The 23033-nt window shown below is 41.4% G+C and overlaps 1 protein-coding gene across 2 annotated transcripts in view; it reads right to left on the bottom strand.

Moving 5' to 3' along the window:
- Positions 1 to 19057: 19057 nt before the first annotated feature.
- atad2b (ATPase family AAA domain containing 2B) overlaps positions 19058 to 23033 on the bottom strand; it is a 135905-nt gene continuing 131929 nt past the window's right edge. For both annotated transcript variants that reach the window (XM_080192212.1, XM_080192211.1), the window contains exons 27-28: positions 21551 to 21679; positions 19058 to 21022 (exon numbers count right to left, since the gene is read on the bottom strand). In XM_080192212.1, the coding sequence (XP_080048338.1) occupies positions 20981 to 21022; positions 21551 to 21679 (171 nt within the window). In that variant the 3' untranslated portion in view covers positions 19058 to 20980. The remainder of the gene's footprint in view (positions 21023 to 21550; positions 21680 to 23033) is intronic.

Raw genomic sequence — 23033 nt, 5'->3', positions numbered from 1 at the left:
TAACTTATTGTTGGTCGGGTGGGTGATTATTGATTGTGTGGGTTTAAATAAATATTGTTTGTACTAATAAGACGTCTACTCAAAGTTATTTGTCCACCGTATAAGGGTTAAAACAGGCTGATTTTTACAACATTTGGCGTCCCTGGGTGGGCATCGATAAGAAGTAACTTTGTTGCTCCGATATCGAACCCCACAGACTTTAAATTGAATGGTTATTTAAAACTCAGAGCCAACAGGTGTGAACTCCTTATTGGACAAATAACTGCTTTCGGGAAATTGTTTATTGTGCATGTATTGTTACTAACAAGGAGGATAGGGTAAACTCTGTAGGTTTGTATTAGAACCCAGAGGGATTAGGACCGGAACATAGCATAAAGCCGTACCCGCAGTCCAATCGCCTCCCTACCCCTTGTCATTAAATATAGAATGGCAGAGAAGTGTCCCATATGGGAAAAAAAAATCAGGGAATATATTAAGAAGAAAGGGTGGCCCCTATGGGCAGAATCTTGTGCCAATACTGAGACGGGACCGGGATCCCTAGGGCAGAAGTATTGGGATGATCTAAGGAAAGTTCAGGGAAAACAGGCAAACAAATATGAGAAACAGATTGCTATTGTGAGCTGCTTCGGGCAGCTGCTAGGTACAGAAAAGGAGTTAAACACAGTTCGTAAGGAATTGGAGGAGATTAAGAGACTAAGGGAACAGCAGCAGGAGAGGATAGAACAGATAAAAGCCGAAAAGGACAGAGAGATAGATGAATTAAGGCGAACTAACCAGGCAAATTTATTACATCTGGGCAATTTCCAAACCCAGTATGAGAGAGCCTACCAAGATGCCCAGCGTGCTGTCTTGGCCAGAGACGAAGCTGAGCAGGCAGTAGCACGATTGGAAGCTAAGTGCACTGATCTGCAGGCTGCTATAAAAGCTCTACATCAAGCCAGTAAAGAACAGAGACAGGCAACTGCTGACCACTCAAAATGCCAACGAGAAATCTCAAGGCTGGAATCCCTATTATCAGTTCAAAATGGATTTATGTGTGCCTTCGGGACAGAAGAGGAAAAGGGGATAGACAGTGCAGACTGGGGAGAGTTAAAGGAGAATGCTAGAATTTATGTTATGCAAACCGAGAGTTGGGGTCCACCACCGTCTTTCCCAGGGGAGGTCATACCCACGGCACCCCCAGATGTACCTCCAGTACCAATGTACCCTGTGACGACTGAACGTCGGACAGGAGGGGGTCAGGACTCAGCTGTTACATACACGACTCCATTTACAGTGGCACAATTGACTGAGATTGCAAATAAAATCACAACTTTTGAGCCATCGGCTGACCCATACAGTTTCTTTGAGGATGTTAGGCAGCAAAAGATAATGCATGGGCTGGATGAGAGAGAGGAGGTGAAGCTGATAGTCATGTGCTTAAGCAAGTCAGTACGGTCTGCCCTGCCAGCCCCTCAAAATGTTGGGGAAGGAACATTAAACGAAATTAAGGAAGCGATATTGACTGCGATAGGATTTAATAAAGGGGATCCTGTAGATGGGTTAAATAAATGCAGACAGAGGAAAGGGGAACATCCCACTGCCTTTGCCAGTCGTTTGTGGATGCACTTCACAGGAGTATATGGGGAATTAGATCGGACTAGATTAAATGAAGCTGATTCATCCAAATGGGCTAGGACATTAGTGTCGCATGCTACAGAGGAAGGTAAGAAAGCCTGTGCTAATTTTGACCCTGCAGAAACCACACACAATGAAGCGTGGGTTCTCCGACGCTTAGCTCGAATCTGGGAACAGGAAGTTCAGGGGGCCCCAACGTCACGGTCAGGAAAGGAGGCAAAAATGCTTCCGATGAGGGCCAGTCAGGGTCCAGTATGGAGAAACGAAGGTAGAGGGGATCACCAATATCAGAGAGGTACAGGTCTACCTTACACAGCAGCCCCAGGGAGAGATAGAGGGACATGTTTTAATTGTGGGCAGTCGGGACACTTTGCCCGAGATTGTAGGGCACCAAATTTCAGAAGGCCAGCAAACCCTGCACACCCATACAACCCTGCTGATCACCGACACAGGGGACCACGAGGCCACACAGAACATAGGCCCAATCCCCAACACCGAGAACGATATAGAGCTGAGCCCAGAGGCCCACGCCCACAAGTACAGTGTTACACCTGTGGGCAACCCAACCATTTTGCCCGGGACTGTAGGGCACCACCCAACTACCCCACACGACCATCTCAGAGGTTCCGACGATGGACCCCAACCCATGTCCCTCGCAGGACCGGCCCGACAGGCAGCTACAACCCCCACCCAGTATCCCCAGGACCAACAGATACACCCACGGTCCCCGCTCCAATTTACAGAGCTTCAGGAATAAAACCATGGCCTGGGCACCCTCACGAAAAGGATGGGGAACCCGCAAACCTTACCCCCTACGGCACCCCTGGTACCAGGACTCCCAGAACTGCTTGACCCGGCGCTCACTACCAGGGATGGTACCTGGCAGCCAAAGCCTGCCCACATAAGTTCTCTTCACTCAGGAAGAACCAGGACATCACAGTCCAGATTGTAAATAGCTTTATCCGTCCACTCCACGCATCACCCAATTGACATTTTATTTTCACGCTCTGCAAATTCCTCACCCCACTCAACCCCATTAAACACTGATTGCCAACCAACCCTTCGTATGACACTATTGGGCCTTTATTATTCATTTACTTATTTCTTTGGTTTTTTTTGGAAAAAGTTGGGGGGGAATCATACGACATTCTTGTCATGAAATTGAAAAGAGAATCAGATATTAATAAGAATTAACAGGTGCTACCTTGATCTCCCCCAGAATGAACAACATACTTCTCTGCTACATGGGATTCCTCGTCTCAGACCGAACCACAGACACCACCTCAACCAAAGACCAGAAGAGCAGCCTACAATACCCTGGATATATGTGGTTCATCCCACCAGAAGCAGGCAAATGTGAGGATGGCATCCTATGGGTACACCCCAATAAGAGTATGGATGTAATATCCAAGGAGTGTGTACAGGAAAGATAATAGGAGCTCTGATTACTGCTTCCTAAGGACCACCCTCACTAGTGACTGATGGGTATACACTAACCATGGGTGCATGGAGCTAGCCTGTCTAGCCTATGGTCCAGAAAAGGGCTGGAATTAGGAAAGAAGGTTATTCAGAACGAGTATAACTACTATGCAACGACGACTGCAAGGGGACTCCAGGGAAAGCCCTGGGAATGATATTAGGGCTCCCCATAATCACTGACGACCAGGTTGGACTGAGGGTCTTTGAAGTGGAAAATATAGGAACTATCCATGAAGATATCTGGATAGGGTATGATGGCACTTTACCATACGCAGTGGAAAAAGAAGGGAGACTCATAGGCACTACTCTGGACAGATGTCAGCAAACTGATGAAATAATTGCATGTTCGTACCCAGTTTATTTAAATGAGCATGCACTGTGTGGCTTCAGAACAAACACTAGTCTAAATTGCTCAGTAGAAGCTCGTAACCTGGACACAGACATAACCCGAGTAGCTTACAAAGGAGCAGGGAGATACTGTCTTACCACCTCCCTGAAACAATATCAGTATGGCACAACCCATTGTAACATTACTAACACTACATTCTGCATCAAACCAGACATACCAGCCAGAGTGGGCCTCATTCAACTAATAGACATTCGTAAGAGGGAGAAGATAGATGTGAACGCCACTGACGAGCTCCAACAGACTCTAGGGGAGAACCATGAGAAATATGATACAAGCTTAAACCTCCTGCTGGAGGAATTGAACCTGATTCGGGCAAAATTGGCTACAGCCCACAGAACCTTCACCAAAGTAGTACAGCAGACCCAAGAGGTAAAAAAGAGGATTAAGGAAATCAAAGTCACCACTTGGTGGGATGACCTTTGGAACTGGGGCTCAAACATCCAAATCCATCCATTTGTTCGCTTAATGTCACACCTGGCTGTAGTACTAATTTTGTTCACCCTCGTATATCTGATCATCCTCACAGTCCAATTCAGCCGATGGAAAAAGAGGATGACCCGGAGGCAGAATGTAGGGTTCGCCCTTGAATCATGGCCTCCTCTAATTCAGTAGAACAATGTTTATAGGAAGGCTGCCATTTTACCATTTATATTAATGAGCCATTAGAAATTCTACTACCAAAATGTGTCTCAGATATGCGAATACTTTATTCTACTGTTTGTTTAAATGTTGGTTTATAATTAATTTATTTGTTTGGTGTTTGGAATATCTGATTGTCTGTATTTGTGGGTAACTAGCTTATTGTAATAATGGGGTTTAGAATATGTGGTTCTTTATATTTATATTGTAGTCTGTTGTTGTCTGTAGCCTCTGGAATATGTTGTAGGGATGCATTATTACTGTACATGTCAATACCTGGGCCTTGCTTGACTGTTGAGTGACTGGGGAATTCCTGACAGATATTGGTCCTGAATTTGTGATCCATCACGCTTTGCGTTCAGGATCAAAGGGGGGAATGTAGCCAAACAGGCCATCTAAAATGGCGTTTTGTAAAGCACTCTGGGATAACTGGGCAAGAAACTAAACCGACAGGCTGCAGTTTAAAGACAGAGACAAACAGGCTGCAACCCTGATGAGTGAATACACAGGATATGGGCCATCTCCAGGATGAAAGAGACTTTCTGATCACACTGGGTTGTGTGCCAGACGTAAAGGCACCGTGAATCCTTACTTAGGAGGAAGGTATTTGACCTATGTGCCTACAACACCTACAGGCATGGCCACCGGAGACACACCCAGAGATCGGTGTGGTAGCACCTGATTGGACTCTTATCGATCAGGGTGATCAAGTCCTGATTGATTGATTGGCAATGGCCAAAAAAAGGGCGTGAAGCCAAATGGGATATAAAGGATGCTGCACAACCAGGAATCTCTCTCTCTCTCTCGGACCCCCACGAACAAGCTATAACGACGGAGAGCCACCACACCTGAGAAGGGAGGAAAGAAAGAAGATCAGAGCCAGGGTACCACACCAGACTAAAGGACCAGACTACGCAGACAACTACCAAGACCAGCACACAGATAAAGGCCAGTATCTGTTTGGGTATTTTGTCAGTCACACACAGTTAAGTCAAGGTCTTGTATTGTACTTGAATTCTAGCATTTCTGTAAGATAACTTATTGTTGGTCGGGTGGGTGATTATTGATTGTGTGGGTTTAAATAAATATTGTTTGTACTAATAAGACGTCTACTCAAAGTTATTTGTCCACCGTATAAGGGTTAAAACAGGCTGATTTTTACAACATTTGTACAAATATGCTTAGGATAGAAACGCACGTATCTCATTTACCATTCTTCATTAATGCTGCTAAATGCTTAGAGATGTGGCTCAGAATGACTGATTGCTTTTCCCCTTCGCTATCAGGTAGATGGAGCTGTTACTAGGGGGCATAACTAAGGTTCATAGTAAGAGGTGCAGGAGGAATGTCCGAAGTAGATTCTTTACTCAGAGAGTGGTGGGGGTGTGGAATGCACTGCCTGCTGTGATAATGGAGTCGGACACTTTAGGAACTTTCAAGCGGTTATTGGAAAGGCACATGAAACACACCAGAATGATAGGGAGCGGAATAGCTTGATCTTGGGTTAGGGCATAGCACGGCACAATATTGAGGGCTGAAGGGCCTGTACTGTGCTGTACTGCTCTATGCTCTATAAGCCTAGGAGTGGTGGTTGCTCAATATCTCAACAACAAATAGTATTCTAAGATAAAAGGCACAATACTACAGATGCTGGAATCTGAAACACAAAAAAGAAAATGCTGGAAAATCTCAGCAGGACTCACAGCATCTGAGGAGAGAGAATAGAGCTAATGTTTCAAGTCTGGATGATCCTTCATCAGTGCTGGGAAATGTGTCCATCATAATAGAATATTATTTCCAGGTTACGCCTTAGTCAGTCCTTGGAATGTATTGTCAGTATGCCATAAAAAAGTATTTACATGACTGTAAAGTATGCGGAGAATAGTCTGAAGGCGAATGGACCCCTATATTAGTCTGTCAATTGTATCTGTACAATCTGGATAGGAAAACTGCGGCAAGCTATCCTCAAAATAATTTTTGCAGAGTTTGATGATCCCAAACATTGACAATTACCCTACTTTCAGTAATCTGTTTACCGGATTAAATTGATTCTTGTGCTGAACTACACATTCTTTTGAATAAGCAGAGATTACACAAGAACATTATGTTCAGGCTAAACAATTAATATATTAACAGTTTGAAGGAAATATGAAGGACAAGGAATTAGGTAAGTTCCATCAATGCCACAAGAAAGTGAGCTAAATCTGTAAGGTGTGATTACCTTTTAAGCAACAAATTTGGTTTCAAGGTACTATAAATTAACAAATTCCAACTCTCCTGTGGGCTTGCTGTCAGTAAGAATTGAATCATTTACATAAAGATAATCCTCTCTGTCAAACGAATCTAAGCAGCAAATACGCAGTTATTCATTTAAATTCTACTTGTCACATTTACATTCATAAATGTCATGTGATAATGCAACACTTATCTGAATACATTTGAGCAAATGTGGAATGCAACTACTGTATGCTTTATACAACAATATTGTATGTACATTCCTTGCATCCTATGCATCTTTCCAGACACATACCAGCACAGTACACCAAATTAGCAATGACAGGTGACTTCAGAATATAGGAATCTTACACTGAATGGCACCATTAATACTTTAATGACTTCATATACTCTGGAATCAAAGTCTGTTTTGTAAAATCACAGCTATATTTAATAATTAAGTTATAGCTTAGATATGTCCCATGATTAAATACTGTAATTAAAGTATATCAATATATTCTGCTTCACTGTAGTTAATGCAAGGCACTAGAATCATACCATGTGGCTCCTTGTCTGTAGTTTCATTCAAGTAAAATGTGCCTAATCCCCTTAGGCCAAAGATAAGGTTGCATTTTATGGTTTTACTGTCGGACAAGTTGTTGGAGGAAGCCCAGAGTTACACTTTATGGCTTGATTACAGGACAAATGTGAAGGTAACTTGCAGTTTAAATACACAGCAAAGCCTATCAAGACTGAATAAGCCAAACTCTTAAACAGTTTACCCCCTAGCCATTAACGTTTGCCAATTATACTTGAGTTAGAAGGACTTATTGTGTGAAGTAAAAACATTTTAGGTCTCAAGCCATAGTTTGTAAAATGTTAAGGATTTGAGGCGTAAAATTCTTCTAATTAAAATTTCTACATTCAGAATTCTTAACTTCTAACACTAGGGTTGTGCTTGACCCAACAAGGTATGAAAAATTAGTATTTATAAATGAAACAATTCATTAAGATTATACACATACTTTACACAAAGTATTGAAGACACCACAGATATCCCTCATCCCTCAAATTCCTAGAATTCCTTCAGCATTGTCAGCATGGGCGATGTCTTTCTCTTTTCTGTCTTTGAAGTGACCTTGAACTGTGTCCAGAAGAACTAAACCCCAGAAACCACAATAACACTGTCAACAAAGATTCCGGTTTTCCCAACTGTTATCCCCACTGTTCATTCTTCTGGGATCCCTTATTTGGAAAGAGCCCAAATTCACAGCTTCCAATGGCTTAGGCTGTGAATCATCTCATGTCACCTCACTTCTGTACCTAGAGCCATAGAGACCAAGGAGAAGTATTCCTTGTCCCCTTCCCCCACCCAAGATTTTACATTCCAATGCAAACACATTGCTGCATCATTTAAATGCAGATTACTAATGTGTAAACAATGTCACATTCTGTGAATAGTATATTTATTGTAAATATCCACAAACTTATTGTAACCCATTCCCGCAAATATAAATCCATTAAGAACTGAAACTACTAAGAACTAACGCTTCCTACCATAATATCAAAACAAAAAGATTTCCTGCTAGTATAGGTAATTAAAGTAATGCACAGGCAGTGACATAGCTAAGGGGGAGCAACCGCTCCCCCTGAGCACATTTTTCAGAAGTGGTGTCTTTTGTACCCACTAACTCCTACCCACATACAACCTTCTGACTGACAGCTCGATGAACCAATCCTAGGACAATATGTCACTCCCTGCTCCACCAATCCAGTACATGGGACTTCATTTAGTGCTGACTGACAGCAGAGTTCACCAATCACAGCACGGCGCATCCACAAGCTCCGCCAATATGGACACGGCTCCTCAACCCCGCTCTGTCAGTGGGACGACCCAGTCTATGGATGAACATCGGGATTCAGCAGCAGTCATTTTTCAAAAGTGGCGTCTTTTCAAAAATAAATGTTATTTTTAAAAAGGAATGAAAATAAATTACTGAGAAAAGAACAGTTGTTTTGCGTGCGACGTGATGACGCCAGACTGTGATGACATCAGCACAGGGCAGGGCCTGGACAGGGTGGGCAGGGATTGGTGGAATAGTAATGAGAGGGCGGTCACTTTTTTATTTTGTGGCACCTTTTTTATGTGTTCGCTCCCCCTAACCTTCGAACCTGGCTACACCATTGTGCATAGGTTTTGCTTAAAGTTAAGGTGGTATTCAGGAACAAACTACTTTTAACTATTCCTTCAAAGCAGATTTAAACTACCACCTGTTAGCTGGGCTATTAAGTTAGCATAAAGCTGCATGAACAAGACTTTCAGCGACTTAAACTCATAAAATAATTACTTGTAGGGTGGAATTTTTTCAACAAGCCTATGGCAGGTAGGCAGGGTGAATCTGGTAGGAGGCAAAGAGACAAACTGGCAGCATAAAATCATGTTGCAATTCTCCCAATGGCAGGTTAATGGTGAGTCACTCCTCCCCCTGGCAAGTGGTGTGAAAGCTATTTGCATCTCATGAATGCTTATTAAAATAGCTACCCGCTGGTGTCCCACCAGGCCTTTCAATCTTGTGTCATGACAGCAGGAAATCAAGTCAGCATTAAACCTGATTGATAAAGGCTAGCATGCACACAGAGGCCCACGATTTGCCAAAGACATTGAGGTGAGTGCAACATGCAAAGTCTGCTTGTCATAGTGCTGTGTTGCTCCTAATGCCTTTATAGCACTCTGCCAGGCAGACCAGTTCCTGCCCTCCATCTCCATGGCAATCTGGTTTTCGTTGTGCTGCTGGATCCATTGACTCGCTTTTGTAATCAACTTGGATCAGTACTGCGCCTGGGGTTGGAGAGTCCTTCCTTGTTCCCCCAATTCCACACACACCAATGTTTATCTGTACAGCAAGTAGGCGGTGGGTTGCGAGGTGAGTGCAAAGGTGGGGAGTGGCAGGCAAAAATGAGTGGGGAATGTGGAAGGAGTGCTATGCAAGGAGATGGATGGGGGAAGGACAAGGGCAAACCATGGCAAGGAGTTAGAAGAAGGTGGCAAACAATGAAAGGTGGAGGGAAGACCAAAGGGAGGAAAGGGGGACTCCAACAAGGCACGAAGGGAGTCTAAGGGCTAGCACATTTATAACTGAAAGGAGTAGGTGATACACAGATTGGGGGGTGGAAGCCTGTTAATATGGCACATTAGGGACGGTTCACACAAATTCCAAACAGGTTGGGGCTGCAATGCTTTGTGAAAGTTGCCGTTGTCCATCATTCTGACCAGCAGGACAGCCATCCACTACCACATTTAGTCTCAAAATGGGAGAATTCCACCTGTAGCTTCTTACAAACAACATTGTTCCTGTTAAGTATCCCAACTGCCTCGACTGCCCATTGTCTCAATAACAGAAATTCAAAGTGAACCATTTAATTTAAACAGTGGTTAACAATAAAATTAATGGATGTTACCAACCAAAAGTAAATCCTGAAAATAAGCAGAAGTATCAAAATTGTACCAGTACCTTGCCTTAAATTGTCTTAGCTTTTAATATAAAGTGCCTTAAAGAGAACAGTCACTTGCTTTCAAAGTGTGTGACAGGCCTCTAGGCTATCACTTAGAACTTTGGTTCTGTAATCAATTTTGTAATTATGCAATTCTTGTAACTTTATTTCTTATATGTATCAAACTGTATCTTGTACACATATCTTCTTATCCCGCTTTTAACATATTAGTTGTCTCTGTGCACTGATTTTTATATTGATTTCATGATAAAATAACTTTGCAATGGAGACATTTTTAAGTAACTTGATCCAGGCATCAACAGTTACTTGGAAGTCAGATAGGTGTTTGAACTCTCCAGAACACCTTTATGTATCACTTAAACATTTGGGATATGAAGGTCAAAGTATTAATTATGACAATATGCTTCTTAAATTACCTTCTGGTGCCTTATCTTAATGGAAAGCTTGTAAACAGGGAGAAACTGTAATGAGAAAGACTCGCTCACAACTGACTGGCATCTTAGGGAACCAGTCAGGGATTAACAGGGAGTAACAACAATAGGATGACTACCACCCTTAAAGGCCAATCACACTAATTATGCATCACTTAACCAATTAGGGACTGATCATGTGTTGCCTGGATCAGAGCACAGGAATACTATTGACCATGTACAGAGCTAATGGTTTAAGGCTAATAAGCAGCAATTTTTAGCAGCCAGACAAGGAACATAATCAACAACTTTGGTCAAAGAATAAAGGGACAGCCACAATCAATCAGGATTCATGAGTCAATGCTCCAGAGTGAAGTGACTGCTTCCACTGCCTTTACGAACTAGTACATGTTTGTGCTTACTGTAATTAACTTAAGTTCTTCACACCAGATGACCAGGTTTTTGCTGGTGATAGAGAGGGAGCATTGCTCCCATGAGCCCAATTTCTACCTTACTATGGTGATACGCTTTTCCCAGTTTCCCTTTCCGAGCATGCCCCCACCGCTCCAAACCATATCCCCAGCACCTTGAGGTAATCTGCTTTGACAGTGAAGTGGACAAAGGATCTATCAGCTCAGTTTTTGAAGAACATAGCTTCGCTCTTGCCCCAGTTGACTTTGGCTCGAGGCCAGCTCAAACTGCTCACAGACTTGGAGGAGGCTGCGAACAGACGATGGGTCTGAGCAGAAGACAGGCTTTGGCTTGCATGCCTCCGCTGCCTGGGATGGTAACCCCTTTAATGCCTAGATCCTTTCTGATGGACTCAGCAAAGGATTCAACGCGACACACAAAAAGAATGGAGGAGAGAGGGCAGCCTTGCCTAACTCCAGGCCTGATCTGAAAACTATCTGATTACTATCTGATTCCCACCCATTGATTGAAATTGCACTGCTGATGTCCGTGTAGACGAGTTGAATCCAATTGCGGATTCCTTCCCCAAAGCCCATTTTGGAGATCATATCCATCATGTAGGTGTGCAATATTTTGTCAAACATCTTCTCCTGGTCTAGGCTGATGAGGCAGGTGTCCACCTGCCTGTCCTGCATGTAGGCGATCGCATCCCTGAGTAGCAAGAGGCTGTCAGAGATCTTGCTGCTGGATACAGCACAGGTTTGATCAGGATGGATCACTGACCCCAGAGCAGACCTGAACCAGTTGGTGATGACCTTGGCTAGAATTTTGTAGTCCATGTTCAACAGTGAGATGGGTCACCAATTTCTAATTTCTTCTCTTTCCCCCTTCTGAGGGTAATGATGCCTTTCCTCACGGATTCTGACATGCTGCCTTCTAGAAGCATACTCTTGTGTATCTCCAGCAAGTTCGGGCCTGTCAAGTCCCACATCGCCAAGTAAAACTCAGCCGGTAAGCCATCACTTCTGGGAGTTTTACCCTTCTGAAAGGACTTGATGGCCTTTGTCAGCTCATCCAGAAATAACAGTCTGTCCAGTTATCGTCATCGTCTAAGACCTCCATGTTAGGCCTCAGGAAAGATTAAGAAGCCGTATTGTCTATTGGCTTCAGGTCGTTCAGTCCAGCATAGAAAGATTTGCAGATCCTCAGAATATCAGGCTGTGATGACTTTACAGAGCCATCTTCTTCCTTCAGGTTGCTGAAAGCTTGCGAGTATATTATCAAATAAATAGGTTGGACTAAAACCTGGTGTTGTCAGACTTTTTACCACCTTTTTGGAAGAAGAAATGCGAGCACGTTTCATCCTGCTCCATTGAGCAGACCCTGAGTCAAAATATGACTTTGGAGGCCTCCGAGGCAAAGACCGAGCCTTGCTGGCTCTACGTGGCACAGGTCTGGCTTATTCCCAAATCCTGTGCAGCAGCAGTCACCTAGGCCATCTTCAAATTTATCTGGAGATCTAAGATGAATGGTGTCCGGAGAGAAGCAATGCATAAATCTCTGGAGCTGGAGGGAAAAATATTTCAATGCCCCCCTTATCCTGATGGCCATCTTTGTGTGCAGCTGCATCAAGCCATATGTAGATCCTCTGTATGCTAACAGCAAGTACCACTGCTTCTTGAGGTTATACGTGTCCCAAGTGTTGCGGAGCATGGTCTGGCTACAGTGCCGTGGAACACTCCAAGTAGTTGGACCGTACCGCAGCACCTGTCTTTCGTGGAGAAATTTTTCCAGAAACACACCTTTGACCACTTGGCGATCAAGCAGTGGTCAGCACATAATGTCCTTGAGGCCCTGAGAGAAAAGGAGATGGTGGATCCTGTCAGATGGTTCCCTGAACAGGTTACCAGTGTCATCTAGCAGAACACCTCATCACCAGAACTTACAAACAAGCATCAAGACCTGGTTTGGCTGGTGATGAGAAGAGCACTTCCTGTCAGACCCTTCATGCACGCTCAGGGTCTTAACACCACTGCATGCTGCCCTCGAACCAGCTGCGGGGTGATAAGCTGGTCGCACGTCACCTTGTGGAATGTGCCTTTGCAAAGGAGGTCTGGAGTGAGATGCAGTGGTATTTATTGAGGTTCATCCTGAGCAGCTATATGATGCAGGATTCTGTGCTCTACGGGCTGTTTCCAATAACAAATATTAACTGCTGCTGGAGGGTCATCAACTTGGTGAAGGACACATTTTGGTCCCCCAAAACTTGCTCATCTTCCAGTGCAAAGATTTGTCCTCGACCAACTGTTGCAGACTGGCACATTCCAAGGCCTAGGACTACGTGCTGAGGGACGCTGTCAAGCTTGGGGCAGCCACCACAAAGACACAATGGGGAAAGGCCACAATTCAAAGTCTTTCAACCAAGACAGACTGAGGCCCCAGTAACTGTAGAAAACTTGGGCTGTGTAACTGTGTGCTAATCTGTAAAAACAACAGCAATGAAATGTGACGAATATGTACGGTTCAACACTTCGAACTATAATGAATATAGTGTCTTGTAACTGAGCACCATAAAATATTGTACATACAATTGGTCTTTTTTTTTGCACTGTTTGTAATTATCAGAAATGTTGTTTTGCAATGGTTTATTTCAGAGTATTTATGAATAAAGTGTATTTTTGAAATTAATAAAAATTGACTTGAATTCTGTAAACTGGTGGTAGCACACTTGTGCTCAACATGGTCTTTAGATTATGGGAACTGGAAGCAGTTTTTAGATGAATTATCCCAATTCAGTATGACAATTGTAATTGACTTAACTCTTTAAAGTTACCATGAGCCCCAGATCTTTACAACACCTGTCAGATTGTAAATGTTATTGCAGCACAAAATAACACTTCATGTTAATGTCTAATAAAGAGTTGATGTTGTATCTAGAAAATAGAATCAAAGCAGCACCATGTTTCTCAATGGACCTGCAATTAGCTCACAAAGTGACACTTTGCAATCATTTTCCAAAACTTACCATTATCTTCAGGCTTTTTTTTCAAAATGTATTCATAGGATGTAGGTGTCACTGGCAAGGCCGACATTGATTGCCAAATCCCTAATTATCCTCAATTAGTTACTTTCTTGAAATACTGGAGTCCATGTGCTAAGGCACTTCCACTCTGCTGTTGGGTAAGGAGTTCCAGGATTTCCAACAGCGATGTACAAATTGGAGTATATTTAACCTAAATATTCAGAGAAAAGTTTGGAACAATTCAAATGGTGCCAATGACAATGAGAAATCTCCTATGATCCCTGTTGGAGATTTGTTTCTGGATTCTGCTCAAAACTCTGATAGCAGCAGAGGATACCAGGCACTCACACAAATCAAGAAAGAGAAAGCTTTCGAAAAGAAATCATACTTCAATATGCATTGCCATAATCAATCAACTTGCAGCCTGGCTGCAATGCAATGATTTGAGCTTTCTCCTGACACAGACTTTTAAGAAAGCGGTGTTTCAGGTACAGGCTAAGTATATTCCAAAATGGAAAGTTAGAAACCAAATCCAGGCTCCTTGCTTGATGAGCAAAATAGAGAATATGATGAATGACGCATGTCAAGTGAAGTGAGGACTAGAGAGAGAGAGGCAAAGTGGAAAGGAGAAGACAGGCAAAGAGAAAATATCAGAATGAGTGGCAGTTAACGTAGAAGATAACCCAAAAACTGCTAGCAGCATGTAAATAGTAAGCAAAGTCAAGGTTGGGCCTATCTGGAACCAATAACCAACTGCAGGGTATGCTAGAATATTTAATGAGCACTTTGTATCAGTGTTTACTAAGGAGGAGCATGCTGTAGCAGAGATGGTAGAGGTAATGAATGGGATGAAGGTTGATAACATAATGCTTTTTCATTTACAGAATATGGGTATTGCTGGCTAGGCCATCCCCAACTTCCCTCAAGAAGGTAGTAATGAGCTGCCTTTTCTTAACAGGCCATGTGTTACGAATGCATACATGGTGCTGTTCAGGAGGGAATTCCAGGATTTTGACCTAGTAATAGTGAAAGAATGGTGACATAATTCCAATTAAGGATAGTGTGTGGCTTGGAGTTGAACTTGCTGGTGGTAGTGTTGTTCTAGGCAGTAGAAGTCTTGGATTTGGAAGATGCTGTGTTTTAAAGTTTATTTGTTAGTGTCACAAGTAGGCTTACATTAACACTGCAATGAAATTACTGTGAAAATCCCCTAGTCTCTGAACTCTGGCATCTGTTCAGGTACACTGACAGAGAATTTAGCATGGGCAATGCACCTAACCAGCATGTCTTTGGACTGTGGGAGGAAATCACAGCACCCGAAGGAAACCCAGGCAGACAACATCCATTGCATTGAGGAGAATGTGTAGGGGAGAATGTGTAGACTCTGCACAGACAGTGTCCCAAGCCAGAAATCAAACCTGGTTCCCTGATGCTGTGATGCAGCAGTGCTAACCACTGAACTAGTTGGGGAACTTTGATGAATGTTAGGGTATTCTAAATAACAGCTGGCCAATTAGTTTAACATCAGGTAATGTTTTAGAAACACTAATGAGAAAATAATTAACTGGCATTTAGAGAAGCTTCAGTTACGGCACGGTGGCACATTGGTTAGCACTGCTGCTTCACAGCGCCAGGGACCGAGGTTTGATTCCCGGCTTGGGTTACTGTGCGAGCTCCACACAGACATTCTTCCCGTGTCTGAGTCGGTTTTCCTGTGGGTGCTCCGGTTTCCTCCCACAGTCCAAAGATGTGTAGGTTAGTTGCATTGGCCATGTTAAGTTCTCCCTCGGTGTACCCAAACTGGTGCTAGAGCGTGCCGACTAAGGGATTTTCAGAGTAACTTCATTACTATGTGAATGTAAGCCTACTTGTGACTAATCAATAAACTTTAATTAAAGAGAATCTGCAAAAATTGGCAAAAGGTAGATAGTTTGATTATCCTAATTTTTTTGATTAAGTAACAAAAGTTAATGAAGGAAATGCAACGGATGTCGTCTATAGAGTTTAAGAAAGCATTTGAAAGTACAATGTGGGCTGCATAACAAAATTGAGACTCATCAAATACAAGGGCAAATACCCAGTTCGATAAAAAAATTGGCTTAAAGGCAGGAAGCAGCAAGTCATGGTGAATGGTTGATTTTCAGAATAGAGGATAGTAGATGGTGTGCCCAACCGTCAATGCTTGGAGCAATGCTTCTTTCAATACATATGAATGAATACTGGAATGCAGGATAAAATTTAAAATTTATGATACAAAACTGGGATATAGTAAACAGTGAGGAGGATACTAATGAGCAACAAGACCTAGGTAGGCTGGCAGAATGGGCAGACAAGTGACAAATGGTATTTAATACTGAGAAGTGAAAGGTGATACCTTTCTGCCAGAAAGATAAGGGAGAGTCTATATGGAGTTAAAGGCACAGTTTGTAAGAATGTGCAGGGCCAAGGAATCTGGGGGTTTCAAATTCAAGACTTTGAAGGTGTCAGCACATATTGAGAATATTCAACATAGCAAACGGGATCTGGACTTCATAATTAGAGATATTGGCTGGAATTTTACCGGCCTGTCCACTACAGAAATCGGAGCAGGCGAGGGGCGGACCACGGAATGGTCTGTTGACCTTGGGTGGGATTTTATGGTTTCAGGTCAAGTGAGGCCTTAAAATCCTGCCCTATGTGCCTGAACCTCTGCAGAGTGACAATAAGAGTTGATTTCCACTTTGCTACTACTTTTTTACCTTGAAATCTTGCCAATCCTTTCTCATCCAATCTTCTGACTCAGGCCAGGTGAGCACATTGCAGGTCTGTGTGTTCCCTGGACCAACTGTCAAAGACTTCAGAGTCTGATGCCATGTTTTCTACTGGAACCAGGTAGGTTCGAAAGCCCACCCACTTACCCACTTCCAAGCCAGTGAGAAAGTAGGTTTTGTCAGGTAAGTGGGTATAATTTGGGGGTGGACGGTTGGGCACTCATGGGATTATGAGGAGGGAAGCTTGAAATAGGTTGCATCAGGGGGAATGGTGGGGGAGGGGTGGGCTATACAGGACTTAGAGGGAGTCTCAGGGCAGGGGTGCAGTAATGCCATGGCGGACAGGGGAGGAGATCCCTGGAAGTTAGTGGGGGATTGAATTGGTGTGGGTCTGTACAGTAGTTATCCAGAAGCGAGAAATGGTTTTTATTCTTTTTCTGGATAGCTATTGATGCAATACATTAGGAACCATCTGAAGTTTGTAATTTAAATCACATTTTGGATAGTGCCCAGTGCAGGGCAATTGTTCATGGGAAGTTTCCACTTCCTTGATTTATTATTGACACATGTATTAACACAATGAAAAGTATTGTTTCTTGCACACTATACAGACAAAACATGCCGTTCATAGGGAAGGAAACAAGAGAGTGCAGAATGTAGTGTTACAGTCATAGCTAGGGTGTAGATAAAGATCAACGTAATGCAAGTCCATTCAAAAATCTGACAACAGCAGGGAGGAAGCTGTTCTTGAGTCGGTTGATACGTGACCTCAGACTTTTGTATCTTTTTCCCAAAGGAAGAAGGTGGAAGAGAGAATGTCCGGGGTGCCTGAGGTCCTTAATTATGCTGGCTGTTTTGCCGAGGCAGCAGGAAGTGTAGGCAGAATCAATGGATGGGAGGCTGATTTGCATGATGGATTGAGCTACATTTATGAACTTTTGTAGTTCCTTGTGTCTTGGGGAGCAGGAGTCATACAAAGCTGCGATACAACCAGAAAGAAGACTTCCTATCATGCATCTGTAAAAGTTGGTGAAAGTTGTAGCTGACATGCCAAATTTCCTTAGACTTCTGAGAAAGTAGAGGCATTGATGGGCTTTCTTAACAATAATGTTGGCAAGGTGGGGGATCAGGACAGGTTGTTGTTGATCTGAACACCTAAAAATCGGAAGCTCTCGATCCTTTCTACTTCGTCCCCATTGATGTAGACAGGGGCATGTTGTTATTTGCACTTCCTGAAGTTGATGACAATCTCCATCATTCTGTTGACATTGAGAGAGAGATTATTGTTGCTGCACCAGTTCACCAGATATTCTACCTCATTCCTATACTCTATCTCGTCATTGTTCGAGATCCGACCCACTACGGTGGTGTTGTCAGCAAACTTGAAGTTAAACTTGAAGTTAAACTTCAGGTTTGCTGTGTAAACTTCACCTGGGAACTTTGGGAAGGAAAAGCTTTGTTTTTTATTTTACACAGTAGGTGATAATGAACTTAAATCCTCCCCATAAGGAAATTGAAGGCAGAAATCTGAAAGGCAATTAGATATGCATTTGAATGAAATAGACTTGCAGCACTGCAGGGTTAGAGTGGGGGAATAAGGCTGACAGGATTGCTCTATGGGAGCTGGCTTAGATTCAATGGACCAAATCTCTTCCTCCACAATCTGTCTTGCATTCAAGCAAAATGTTGCTTTCCATAAATCACAGGGATTCTTTAAAATCTATGGAAAAGCCAAAAACAAATAACTACAACTTTTGAGGAAATGTTAGAAGTAGGAATATTGTCATCTGCAATATCTAACAGTTCAGCCAATGTAATTAATTCAATACTTCATGCTTTGTTAACCTGCTCAATTTAACCAAAATATCTGTGTTAACCTTCAAGCAACTGTTGACTTGACTTCTGGGCAAAGAGGCTGACAGAGAATGAAGAACAAACATTTCCAATTGTCATGGTCTTACTACAAAGCTTCTTACATTGTAATGGTCATTTTTTCCACAAAACAATTACCTTTCCTTAGAAATGTAGCTTGTTGTTTCATGTTTTAAACCATATTTAGACATGGTCATGAAAATAAATCCCTTATTTTGTCGCATATACTTTCATGTGTAATTTTGTCAACAAGTAATTTAAAGACCTGATTGAAGCACATATCTTTTGTGATGTTATAGAACTGTTAAGTAACCATGAAAATTTTCTAAGAACTACTCCAAAAGAAAAACTTTAGTATTTGATTTGCATAAAGGAGCTTTTACTTTACATAACAACTCAAAAGATGGTATAATGCAACAAGGAAATACATTCCCATATCTAAATTAACGTATGTTATTAATGTCCAAGCACCAACTTGCAGCAAGGAAAAGATAACCACTGAACTGTGAATCACCTCAAGATGATTTGTGTCACTCCAACATTAACTTTGTGAAAACAGCATCTGATCCTCAAACTCCATGATTTCCATGACATTCCTGCATGCTCACATCAATTGACCACAAAACTCCGCAAAGAAAGTGAAGTCCATTAATCATTAGTGCAGGAACCCTTCAGATTGCATAGCTTTTCTACATTAATTGATTCAAATGTAGTCACAATATTCTTGCTTCTCACCTTTATTCAAGTATTTCACAGCAGTTGGCTTACAAATTACAGTAAAAGTATTCCAAATTCCAAAGTTTAAAAACAAAACATTTAAATAACTTATTATCTCACACTAATGTGAAATTCAAAAAATGGAAAGTCATTTTAATACAATGCGCAATAACTATAGAATTCAATATATAGCATAGTTAATGTTGCAAAGCTAAGCAATCAAACAAAAAATAGACACACACCTTTATATGAAACCAAAACAAGACACCAATGACTAGGAAAAGAAATGTACAAATACAACAGCCAATGCTGCTTTTCAAAGGAATTCAAGCTTATATTATGATGAATCCCATGTTCATCTACATGACCTGGCATTCCCATATTCAGTGGAGGTGGGATTATGAAACACGTGACATAAAACAAATGCAAAAGACAAAATACATCCTCTGTTGAAAGGAAGCTAGATAAAACAAGTTGCATGGGGGAAATCAGGTAAGGGAGGAGACTTAAACGATTATTAAATTTGGTACAACACACGTAAAAATATTTTTAGGTTTTGTTTGATGCTACCAATGCTGCTACTGGCACAGGACGTAAAATTGCAAATGGAATAGAGAACAAACAATTCATTTCAAAAACAGTAAGGATGCAGCAGTTCCTGAGACCTATTTAACCCTTTTTAATCAGAAACGTGCTACAAAATTCAGCTATGTTTTTCAACAAATGTACAGTTTGTAATAACAATTTCCCAAATTTGCTCCATAAAAAATGCTGTTAGTTTAGTGTAGTTTAGATTGTAAAATACCCTCTTGCAGTTATACTTCTTCAATAAATAGGTAAGGAAAACATCACTGTGAAAACGTATGTCAATGAAATTCATGTGAGTTCCTATTAGTCTTATTAAATTTCTATAAACTTTTATTTCTCTACATTTTAAATAGATAGTCCCAAGCAGTCATTTTACTGAAATTTATTCAAGTTGGGAGTTCAAGATTCAGATGGGAATTCTGAAGAGCACTTTGGATTACTGCAGTTTCTTGAAGCCAAAAATTTGCAAGTTGTATGAGGAACTGCAAAAATGTCTTATAATCAAGTACCTTAGCTTTAGAAAGTAAACTGTAGTACGTACACACTACTTACAGTATTCAGCAAACACTGATGGTAACTGGTAAACTGTGTGACTGAAAAAGCTGAGGTAGCTCAACATATAGCTGCAGTAGTCCAAGATCACTGTTTTTTTTGTGAGTATGTTTTGCATATTTTGTTATAATGCACCTTATCCTGTGAAGAGGCTGTAGTGGATGTTTGGATAGTGGGTTTTGTAGCACTGGACCTGCAATTGTGTTAATTCTCACATTGTGTGCTTAGAAAGAAAGAAAACAAAACACCAGCTTCAGTTCAGAAATAAAGCCTACACTATGATAGCAGTCAGTGGCTTTAAATTACTCAAAATTGCATCCAGTTACTCCAGCAATTTATCATGACGCAAGCATCAACAGGGTTTAATCCACTACAAAATGAACATTCAAAACTCCAAAATCCATCAATATAAAAGCGAATCTTAAGCTAAATGTTGTCAAAAATTAATAAAATAGGCTGAATCACTCTATCCAGTTTCTTAAGTTATGAAGTTCTGCTCCATTGCATTCAATGATGGCAAGTTAATGTTGGGGAGAAAAACCAATGAGAACCACCTTTATATTTTATAGCACCAGACTGTGCAACAGTGATGGCAAGTGGTTTTGAATGTGTAATCTCAATCATGTCCAGTTTGGTTCTGTAGGCTGGTCTGTTCCAGGTACCTGAGACAATAGCACCAATTCACAAAGAGAGAGATTAAGACCTAGGCTCTGAATGTTGCTGAATGGCTCAGAAGGCTGCTTCCCTGCAAGCAGTTTATATGATGAACCTGCTCCTCTTCAAAGGTTCACAGGAATGTCTGAAAGGTCTTTAACAGATTCTCCATTTCCTACATCAATTAAAATCATAAAAATGTATCAATAAGCAGATTTCAAACTGCACCACACTGTTATAGATTTGCAGTGGAATAAACACTGACATGAAATATAAAAACTAAGGGCGACAGCATTCCTTTCAATGCAAACTGTTTTCAGCATTTAACTTAAAAAAAGGTAATTCAATTAAATTCCCCAATCATTCTACCTGTAGGAAATAGATTCAAAAATAAAACCAATTAACTGCTCAAGAGAAAAAGACCCATGTAGAAAGTTTCATCAAACAAAAACAACCTAAAACCCCAGAATATCTATAAAATGGTTTAACGGAGTGAATGATATTTTAAAGTTCATGGAAGGTCAAGGTTTAAGCGATGGTAGGTTTCATGAAGTGAGTGTCTTTGTGTCTGTGTGTGTGTGTCTGTTTTGCATTTATGCGCACCTGACTTGAGAAAGTAAGTCCAGGCCATAATATTTGTTTGCCCAACTGTGATTAGTTGCCTTAAAGTTAATATCAAGTTGAACTTAAACCTGCTGCTTACCTCAAGCAAATGGGATTTGTCATATTCTTTGCGATGACGATAGATGCATTGACTAAGCAAAGAATAAAGCTTTTCGAGTTGATCAACCGTAAAATTATTGCTCTTCTTAGTGGCCAACTGGAGAATATGCTACAAAAGAAAATTCAAGTAATCTCGTTAGGCTCAACTTTCAGCAAACCATAGATGACTTCAGAACAGGAATCATGATCTTCTAAAGTATGAGACCTTCAATAATTACACTATTGACTTCAAAGTCTTTCTGATCAATATTCATCAATACTTTTTTAGTAACTATTCCACAAACTTCTAACAGAACTTAAATTTTAAAAAGCCAGTTACCTAAACCCTAAATATTGGAAAATTGATGCTGAAACAATCCATACAACCTGAAATTCATGCATCATGATGGATGTACTTCTCATGGATAGCAGCTTCCAAAAAGAACCTCAGGAGAATCATTTACTTCTCGAAACAGAAAGCTATCAGTAAATTTGAGTGCAGCTAACATAAAAGCACAAATTAAATTTGGGGAATGTCATGCATCATTGTCAATGGCTTAAAACGTATAATCAACAAAGCTTTGAAATAGGTTATCTGCAACCATCTTCAGCCAGATATACTGGTTGGATGATTCATTTCAGCCTCCTTCTGGGGTCCCCAGCATCACGGTCAGTTTTCAGATGATTCTACACACTCCATGTGAAATCGAAAAATGGACGACGACACAGGACACTGCAAAGGCTGTGGGCACTGACAACATTCCAGCAATACTGCTGAAAGCATGTACTCCAGAACGAAGAAGGCCCATAGCTAAGCTGGTCTATTACTGCAACAACACTGGCATCTAGCGACTATTGTGGATAAGAGAGAATTAATTTAAATGATACCAATTTCTCTCTCATCACCTGTTTTGATTTGTTTCACTTTATAAATGGTAGCATATTTTGGTTTTGATGCGTTTCAATTTTCTAATAATAATCCCACATCAAACCTGTGATACAATGAACTCAAAGGGTTCATTTATTTGCACACATTCAAATGTGCAGATAGTAAAGAGAGGGAAAAGAAATATTTAAAGTAGAGATCGCAAAGAAAAGTAATATTGTTTCACATGAGTTTCAGAATCCCGAATCCAGAGCAAAGTCCAATCAAGTATTTATTCCATCACGGAGATCAGTGCTGAAAACCAATGTTGGAGAATTCACTTTTCTGCTGCAATGGGCTTCACAAGATGAGACGGGCACAGAGATTAATCAGTCTTATCAGCAATGGTACAGAACTTCCAGCAGAAGCAGGGTAGGTGAGGTCAAGTGTTCAAAGCAAGGCCAGAGCTCATACGGTATGATGCTAAACAGCAGACTGAGCTATGCAGGTCAGCAAGGCGCTAATTTAACTAGCCAGCAGCTTAAGTCATGTGTCATTACCTCATCATAAGGTTTTCAACAAAGGACATTTATCCTGGACCTGGAATTCAGCCTGATCT

This window comes from Carcharhinus amblyrhynchos, chromosome 7 (genome assembly GCF_965287045.1).
Source record: "Carcharhinus amblyrhynchos chromosome 7, sCarAmb.v2.hapA, whole genome shotgun sequence".
Lineage (NCBI taxonomy): Eukaryota > Metazoa > Chordata > Chondrichthyes > Carcharhiniformes > Carcharhinidae > Carcharhinus > Carcharhinus amblyrhynchos.
This window is presented reverse-complemented; position numbering and strand designations above follow the sequence as displayed.